Below are 10129 nucleotides of genomic sequence, written 5' to 3'. Positions count from 1 at the left end.
AAGAGGGGTTAGGATCATGACCGGCCTCTGACGAGCTGTTACCACAACCATCTTCAGCCAGAGAGGACATTATATCTTCAGCTTCTTCTTGCGTTATCACCCAGGCGGGAGGTGTGCTAACAGGGCTTGCAGTAGGTGCACTGGTCGTGCTATTAACGTCTTCGCTACACAGTTTCTTAGGAGAACCAAAATCAATTAAACTGCCTTGTTTTCTGTTTGCCATAGGCTGCCACGCCTTAATGCTGATGACAAGAATAGCATGTACTGTATAGTTATCTGAAGTGAAATAGGTTTAAATCACCGTCATGCATGAATGAATGATATGTTGGCAATTTTACACATTATAATACACGATGATCATGTTACACAAAACTGAAATTGCACATCAAAATGACACATTGTCAATATTTTTAGAGACCCCCCAAAATTTCACAAATCACATTTTCAGGGGAGCCTATGTCTTATTAAGGGGAGCGGAGCTCCCCCTAGCTCCCCTGTAATTTGCACCCTGCTTGAACCATTTCCTCAATGACTGCACACAGGTCTTTTATGAGCACAAATACAACTTTAACTGCTAATATTCTACAAGTTGTAAAGGGTGTTAGACAACTGGCGGGTGCGGGGATACTCACAGGCCCCATGCAGAGCAGAGCTACATTGGAGTTTATCCCGGTAGACAAGTGGGTTGCCTTGCTACGCCTACAGGTTGTTTGTGCACATGCACCAAACAGCAGCTCAGAGTATTCAGCTTTCTTGGAGACTGAATGAAGTCCTGCATGGGACTCCGGTAGGGGACTCCGTAGTTCTAATAGGCTCTGAACCCGAGAAGTCGTTTGTTGTTAGATTACTGTCATGTATTGTCTATAACAAACACCATGTTTAAACATAATGCTCATAAGTGTACCTAGTACCAGAGCACCCTAGGCCGAAGGGCAATGATAGATTTTGTAATTGTATCTTCTGATCTGAGGCCACATGTTATGGACCCATGGGTGAAGGTTCAAGGTTCAATCTATTCACAAAAGTTAAAAGACAAGTACAATCATAAGACATAATGCAGATATGTGAAATGGGACACCCTGGTAAGCTAGTTAAAGCTTGTGTAAAGGGACCCAGACACTAGCAAATAATACACATTATAAATACAATCATATTGTTTAGAAAAAAAAGTAAACATGTATTATACAACATTTACAACCTACACAAAAAGAAAAGAGAAACCATAACTACTCTTACCCTACCTAAGTAGTCCCAAAACATGTAGTCCATCAGTATAATAATAATAATATAAGATGCAATAAGCAAACAATAGAGCAGGTAAGTATAGCAATAGAAAAAAGAAAAAAGAAAGGAATTCAGAGTCACTATTTAAACATCCCCAGCTGTTTAGAGTAGGCTATTCAAGCTTTAACATATTTTTGTAGTAACTGTTGTCTTAGTCTCTTTTTAAACACAGACAACGACAAAGACATTTTTATGGTGGATTCAACCTTATTCAAACCTGTGCACACTACAGTAAAGCTTGTGCATTTCAGGTTCCGTTTTTCTACCATTAATAAGATGCTTTTTCCTTGTCCTATATTTATGCGAGGGAGAGTCGATTGGAATGGATTCACAAAGTCTGTCGTTAAGCATATTTAACATTATACATTATACAGGCATTTAAAAGATTTTACATTCAACAAACTTCAGAAGACTGTAGCTGTGGAAAAGAGGGTCATTGGGAACATAAACCTTTGTCCATGTTATGGCACGTATAACTTTCTTCTGTAATGACCGTCATTTCTCAAGATAACTGGGAAAAGAGACGCAGAACTGTCAACTGATCACCATCTGGTGGTGAGTTGGGTCAGGGGATGGGGGAAGACTCTGGACAGACTTGGGAAGCCCAAACGGGTAGTGCAGATGAACTGGGAAGGTCTGGAGAAGGCCCCTGTCCAAGAGTTCTTCAACTCACACCTCTGGAGGAGATTTTCTGGCATATCTGTGGAGGTTGGGGGGCTGTGGTGGTACTGGGCAGCTTCCAGTATGAATGTGGTCAGATCAGACTGTGGTAGTACTGGGCAGCTTCCAGTATGAATGTGATCAGATCAGACTGTGGTGGTACTGGGCAGCTTCCAGTATGAATGTGATCAGATCAGACTGTGGTAGTACTGGGCAGCTTCCAGTATGAATGTGATCAGATCAGACTGTGGTGGTACTGGGCAGCTTCCAGTATGAATGTGATCAGATCAGACTGTGGTGGTACTGGGCAGCTTCCAGTATGAATGTGATCAGATCAGACTGTGGTAGTACTGGGCAGCTTCCAGTATGAATGTGATCAGATCAGACTGTGGTAGTACTGGGCAGCTTCCAGTATGAATGTGATCAGATCAGACTGTGATAGTACTGGGCAGCTTCCAGGTATGAATGTGTGAATGTGATCAGGGTGTTCCTGCAAAAGAGAGGCTGCCTCTCAGTGAACCTTCCCCGAATAAATAAAGGTAAAAACATAAATAAAAAATGAGACACTCTGCCGTGAAAGAGGCAAAGCAGCAGGTGTGGGAGAAGTTCGGAGAAGCCATGGAGAAGGAGTTTCAGTCGGCACCATGTGTACAGTAAGGGTGGGACACTGTTGACCTCAACTGAGGAGGTAATTGGGTGCTGAGCAAAAGGGGGCAAGGAATAGCTGGATATACTCTCATTTCCTTCATTTAAAATGCATGTTTGAAGCTTTTATATGTTGACACTTTGACTAACATTAGCTTGGATGATCTAACGTTAGATTTGGTTTATGATAGACGCTAGTAAAGCAACACAGAACGGAAAATAAGGACAGCAGAGACGACAGATCTAGGCTGTAAATAATGACTTTTTCAAGAATATTTATTTTGACATGTTAGGCCTTTATTTGTGACAGGACAGCTTAGACACGAAAGGGGAGAGAGAGGGGAAATGACATGCGGAAAACCCACGGCCACTGCGTCGAGGACTAAGCCTCTGCATATGGGCGGCGCTATACCAGTTGAGCAACCCAGGCGCCCAACAAAAAAATATTTTTATCCTGGAGTCATCTGTTGATTATTTTCTTAATTAACAGATTAGATGTTTTGTCTATTAAAAGTAATAAAAATGTAAAAAAAACTGTTGATCAGTGTTGCCCAAAAGCCCAAGATGATGTCCTCAAATGTCTTGTTTTGTCAGAGATATTGAGGTTATTGTCACAGAGGAGAGAAGAAACTAGAAAATAGTCACATTTAAGATACAGGGAATAGGGAATCTTGACCTACTTTTCCATCTAAAATGACTCAAAACTATTGATCGATTGTCAAAATAGTTGGCGATTAATTTAACAGTTAACAACTATTTGAATAATCTTTGCAGCTCTAGTCAGGTCCTCCGTGTTTAACCATATTTCTTTAAAGCTTACAGTTACTGCTGAAAATGACAACAGAAATAAACAAGTTTGCAGATTTCATATCTCCGCATTTCAACTCTACGCCCATTCGTCTACACGGATTGTTTTGTCAATTATTGATTACAATCAGAGCTGTTGACCAGTGAGACCAATCAGCACGGCCCTCAGAGACTGGTGGGTAATGACCTCCCATCAGACTGCTCTGTCACAACCTCAGGGTGGACAGACACTTTTATTGTTCAGTAATTGTTGGATATGAATTGTATTATTTAGATTCCTTTAGGGGTGACCCCAAAAGACCCTCGGCCGGATTTGACTGCCAATCTCACAATCAAATCTTTGCAGAGGCGGGGGGACGTTGCCATTTTTACTTAATGGGGGTGCTCAATGTCGGATTTGAACTACCTGTTTTCTCCCAATAAGTTAATATACAGCATATTATGATATAAATATCAACATATAATGCTGTAAATAAATGTGTAAAGAAAGAAGCTTTTAATACATCTTTTTAAAGTGGGTGAATAAATCCATCTGCCCCAATGATTGAAGTTTCACTTTAGACAATCTGTGACCGATGGGGGAGCAGTTTGGAGGCAGGGATTTAAACCTTTAATTGAAAATGTCTGGGAAAAGAAAATCTAAAGGGTGCACTTTCAAATAGTAAAAGATGACCCAAAGTAAGATGCAAGTTGTGTGCCACCGGCCGATACAGAAGGATCAACAGCCGTGATCCAATGCACAGCCCACAGCATGATCCGTCCACCCCAATGAATACCAATTCCTGCACACCAGAACAGCAGGCAGTGGCATTATATGCAACAAGGTTTGCGTTTGTGGCAGAAAAACATTATGACAAGAGAACTGCTAAACAAGTTGCTAATGCGCACAGCAGGACAGCAGACTTTTGCTCTGCGCTCCGCTTCTCATCACTAGGGGTGCGTGCCAGCTGCTGACTGCTTGAGTGACACGCGAGTGCGCGCTCCAAACCTCTGTCAATTATCTACACCCCTGCAACCCTTATACAATGTTTTTATTTGTTATTTGTTATTATGTAGAGCAGGCGCACATATACTGAGAGGCTTGTCAGTCCAGGGTTCGAGTCCGACCTGTGACGATTTCCTGTATGTCTTCCCCCTCTCTCTCCCCTTTCTCACCCAAATGTCCTATCGATTAACCAATTGACTCTGAAAGCCCAAAAAAGAAATCTGAGTGAATCTGAGGTCACTGTTGGGTTGATCCCTGCACACATGAAAACATGAATCATTTCTATAATCAGCAGGGCCACACAGAATCTGCGGACGCAGAATTCTGCAGAATGTTCTGAAGATTTTAATATGAATAAAATTAGGCTTACAGTGCATACGGAAAGTATTCACAGCGCTTCACTTTTTCAACATTTTGTTATGTTATAGCCTTATTCTAAAATGGATTAAATTTATTTTTTTCCTCAAAATTCTGCACATAATACCCCATAATGACAACTTAAAAAAAGTTTGTTTGAGATTTATTAAAAATAAAAAAACGAATTAATCACTTGTACATAAGTATTCACAGCCTTTGCGATCAAGCTCAAAATTGAGCTCAGGTGCGTTCTGTTTCCGCTGATCATCCTTGAGACGTTTCTACAGCTTAATTGGAGTCCACCTGTGGTAAATTCAGTTGATTGGACATGATTTGGAAAGGCCCACACCTGTCTCTATAAGGGCCCACAGTTAACAGTGCATGTCAGACCACAAAACAAGCATGGCAAGTTGAAGGAATTGTCTGTAGACCTCCGAGACAGGATTGTCTCGATGCACAGATCTGGGGAAGGGTAAATAAACATTTCTGTTGCTTTAAAGGTCCCAACGAGCACAGTGGCCTCCATCATCCGTAAATGGAAGAACACTGGAACCACCAGGGACTCTTCCTAGAGCTGGCCGTCCCTCTAAACTGAGATCAGGGGAGAAGGGCTTTAGTTAGGGAGGTGACCAATAACCCGATGGTCACTCTGACAGAGCTCCAGGGTTCCTCTGTGGAGAGAGGAGAACCTTCCAGAAAGATGACCATCGCTGCAGCACTCCACCAATCAGGCCTGTATGGTAGAGTGGCCAGACAGAAGCCACTCCTTTAGTAAAAGGCACATGGCAGCCCGCCTGGAGTTTGCCAAAAGGCACCTGAAAGACTCTCAGACCATGAGAAACAAAATTCTCTGGTCTGATTAGACAAAGATTGAAGTTTTTGGTGTAAATGCAAAGCATTATGTTTTGAGGACACCAGGCACCGCTCATCACCTGGCCAATACCATCCCTACAGTGAAGCATGGTAGTGGCAGGATCATGCTGTGGGGATGTTTTTCAGCGGCAGGAACTGGGAGACTGGTCAGGATTGAGGGAAAGATGAATGCAGCAATGTACAGAGACCTCCTGGAAGAAAACCTGCTCCAGAGCGCTCTTGACCTCAGATTGGGGCGACGGTTCATCTTTCAACAGGACAACGACCCTAAGCACACAGCCAAGATATCGAAGGAGTGGCTTCAGGACAACTCTGTAATTGTCCGAGAGTGGCCCAGCCAGAGCTAAGACTTGAATCCCATTGAACATCTCCGGAGGGATCTGAAAATGGCTGTGCACCAGCGCTCCCCATCCAACCTGATGGAGCTCGAGACATTCTGTAAAGAGGAATGGGCGAAGTGTGGCTTCATATTCCAAAAGACTTGAGGCTGTATTTGCTGCCAAAGGTGCCACAAAGTATTGAGCAAAGGCTGTGAATACTTATGTACATATTATATTGCCGTTCTTTATTTCTAATAAATTTGCAAACATTTAAAAAAAAACTTTTTTCATGTTGTCATTATGGGGTATTGTGTGGAGAATTTTGACGAATAAAGTAATTTAATCCATTTTGGAATAAGGCTGTAACATAATGACGTGGAAAAATTGAAGCGCTGTGAATACTTTCCGTATGCACTGTAGAATGTTAACACATCTCCACCACAATCCGCAGATTCCCTTTGAGCCTTATAATCACTGACGTTTCGGTGACACTCTTAAGTTCATTTCTCACCTACATTGGTTGGTCTTTGGACTTTTCAGTTTGGTCTAGTGCTGTTGGAGCAAATTCCAAAAGTTGAAAATAATTATAGTAGTAGTAGAGACTCAGAACCAATAAAACTCGATTATTAACTTAAGCTGCTTAAGTCCAGCCCATCGTAGTTGGTGCTGACCTAATGTAGTTCCTGTAACGGTGCAGATCCACCTGGCAAAAAGCTCGCCGATGCCCATCTTTATGCAAATGAATCCATTGAACGCGACGCGACTATCCAATAGAAGTAGAGCACAGGGGAGACTGGGGGAAGTCTCTTGCGGGTCCTCGGCTCGCCGCCTCTAAAAATCTGACGAAAATCTTTCAAACTGACCTTTGTCGATCTGAAATGAAGACAGATTCAGCAACTGCACGGCCTGTTTCTCGCTTAAAACTCGCTTTCAGAAACACGTTTCGGTGAACTATTTTCGTAAAATACGAGCTCGTATTCCGAAAGAGCCGCCATTATGGTTGCTTTTGAAATTCGAAGAGAATGCCCACCAACGTACAAATGAGGGGAGGCGTTGCGCCACCCCCCAATCCAGTCACCATTGTTTTGTGGTTCGTATCCTATCATCCACTGTGAGTTGACTCTGAAAGCAGTTACGAGATCTTGGAGAACAAAGCGACACAAAACTGGGTTCAGTTCGCAATGTTCTAAATGTTTAATGAGACACACAAGGATATATACATTTCCCAACAGTCGCTCGGTTCATGTGGAAAGATAAGAAAGAGGCACCAGATAATGGATTTTCAAAGTTCTGCATGCAGAGTTTCAATTTGTTGTTTGTCCCATTTTGTCTCATCAAGACTTGCTGGGAGAGTGGACCCTAGACCTCACAACCATGAAGGGCAATAAGTTCTATAACTGAGTGAAATATCATAAGCCAGATTTTTACTGTGATGTCTAACTTGATGTTCCTTTTGATGGCGTGAATAGGCTTTTTTTCTGGATAGGAGAAAAAAAACAGCCTGGGTTTTTTGCATTTCCTGATTGAAATACAGGCGATACATTTCACTGGAAATGTACTGAAGATTTCATATGAAAACAAAAATTGATGATTGATTGAAATGCAAGTCGTAATTGCTGCTTGAACAAATTACATATGGTGGCAATTCTGTTTTTATTTTAACATAATAGTTTAATACCCTACAAGATTCTCTCATATATTTTACAAGAGTTCTCTTATATTCTTTAATTTTGTGTAAACTCTAGGACTTCAAGGAGAAGCAACTGGCGTCGTAAAACCTTGAGCCTAGTTGAAGCTATTCTTTGTTTTCAGAACTGTCTCTCCTTTGTAGCAGATAACGGTGAAGAGGGCCATAACATTTGAACTGTGTCTCATTTTCTGTCTCCTAAGCTACACTGGTGTTTAGGCTAAGTTGGGAACCAGGAGCAGAGAGGAAGGTTGTAAAGTCATGATGATTGTTTATGGTGTCTTTTCATTTGTGAAGCTGCTAAAGATAACCTGACTGGGGGTGGTTTAAGTGAGTTTCTACGATATAGATGTATGGATTTGTTGGCTTGGTCAGAAGACCCTTTCAGATGTGCTACGAGTACCTGTGAAACTGTTTTCACTGCTTTTGCAAATGTAAATAAATACTCAAAGACCAAACTTTGGTTTTATTCTCAGAAAGTCTTTATTAGTTTCAATTAGTGTGTTTTTAAATCCACACTCCTGCTGCTAACAAGAAAACTTCCACTACAACAGTCTCCCTTGTTGTGTTTTGGCTTTTCTTACACCTCCAGGTGCTGCCCTGCCACCGGTCCTGAGTCTAAAGTGGGTTGTCACATCAGGACTGGTGTATAAAGGACCTGGAGAGAGCTACAGATGGGCCATTGGGCCAATTGGCAACTTTGAAGGTTGTCTTTACTCAAGTTGTGCTGTAATGAGGTCGGTAATCTTACTTTCTTTTGGAGGCAGAGTGTTTACGCTTGCTTGTGTTGTTGCATAGGAGAGTTAAGTTGTTTATGGCCTGTTTAATCGGTGCAGCTCTCTTCCCTTTTAGAAAGTAGTTGGTGGTTTTAGAATCCTTTGTAAAAAAAATTTATTCAACTTGTTATTATATATTTTTGGGCAAATGTTAAGCTGTGTGTAGCGTAAATAGTTCTGTTTCCTTTAAAGAAAATCTATTTAAATGTATTAATACATTTAATGAGACTGTGGAGTAAATGGTAAGCTTTTTCTGCTTGTGATCATTTCAGATGAAAAACAACCGCGAAGCAGTGTTGTCAATGCAAAGCTCAGAAGACTGAAAATAATACCTGAGTTATTCAGAGCACTGTCTTCATTTACAACAAATTAGTCATTTTGGGTTAAAACATATGAAGCAATCAGAAGCAAACCTCTTTTTATGATTGAGTTTTCTCACCTAAAACAAGAATGATGGTAAATTCAACTTCATCTTACTTTATTCTTAGCCCTTATTTAAATGTGGGGACTTTAAAATACTTGTTTTTTATGTTCACTGCTATGTTATACATTATTATTATTGTTACCAACACATCTCTGATTGTGGTTATCTGTATTAACAGAATCTTACATGAACCTATGTACCTTTTTCTGGTCAGCCTGTTTGTAAATGGACTGTATGGTAGTACAGGGTTGTTTCCATTCCTTCTGGTTCAGATCCTCTCTGACATTCACACTGTTTCTGCTCCCTTCTGTTTCCTGCAGATTTTCTGTTTGTATACTTATGGAAGCGTAGAGTTTAGTAACTTATCAATCATGTCTTATGACAGATATCTTGCTATCTGTTATCCTCTACAATATCACACACGTATGACAACTAACAAGGTGGTTATCTTAATTATTGTGATATGGTTGTACTCTTTTGTGAAATTCTTAATTACTTTATCCTTAAACATCCGTTTGACTCTCTGTGGAAACATTATAAACAGTTTGTATTGTCATAACTACCTTGTTGCTAAGTTGGCCTGTTCCGACGTCAACGTGAATAACATTTATGGTCTTTTTGCCACTTCTTTCTCCATATTGCTCCCTTTGATTTTAATCATTTTCTCTTACATGAAGATCCTTAAAGTGTGTTTTTCTGGTTCCAAACAGACGAGACAGAAAGCTGTCAGTACCTGCACACCTCACCTCGCTTCACTCCTAAACTTTTCTTTTGGCTGCTGCTTTGAAATACTTCAGAGTAGATTTGATATGACCAGTGTACCCAGTGTGTTTCGCATCATTTTTTCACTGTATTTTCTCATCATACAGCCACTTTTGAATCCTGTCATGTTTGGATTGCAAATGTCAAAAATACGGAATACATGTAAACATGTCCTCCGGTATAAGATGTTTGTCTGTCGCAGAGATACTAAGTAGATATAATAACAAAAGAATCAGTAAATTATTATTGACCAGACTTCCCCTTAGTCCTCCAGCTATCCCCCTTCTAAAGATGACAATGGCTTCAGGAGGTCCTAAGTGTTGCTGCCACCATCCGACTATATCCTCACTTCTGATCAGCAGTTCTCCTGCATGTTGAAAGCAGCCTGGACCTACAACTTGCTTTACATTCACAAGTTGTTGGATGTTTTGGCAGAAACTGTTCGAGGCTGACTGAAAGTCCCTCTCCATGGCCTAAACTTACCCCACACCTGGAATGTCACACTAGAATCTGCATTCCTTCTGGCCTCCCGACACATGTCTGCTGCTT

The 10129-nt window shown here is 41.1% G+C and overlaps 1 protein-coding gene across 1 annotated transcript; it reads left to right on the top strand.

Moving 5' to 3' along the window:
- Positions 1-8844: 8844 nt before the first annotated feature.
- On the top strand, positions 8845-9795 carry LOC144516003 (olfactory receptor 11A1-like). The gene has a single exon (XM_078247260.1). The coding sequence runs from the start codon at positions 8845-8847 to the stop codon at positions 9793-9795; it is 951 nt and encodes a 316-aa protein (XP_078103386.1).
- The last annotated feature ends 334 nt before the right edge of the window (positions 9796-10129 follow it).

This window comes from Sander vitreus, chromosome 3 (assembly GCF_031162955.1).
Source record: "Sander vitreus isolate 19-12246 chromosome 3, sanVit1, whole genome shotgun sequence".
Lineage (NCBI taxonomy): Eukaryota > Metazoa > Chordata > Actinopteri > Perciformes > Percidae > Sander > Sander vitreus.
The sequence above is the reverse complement of the archived record's forward strand: the minus strand, read 5'-3'. Positions and strand labels throughout refer to the sequence as shown.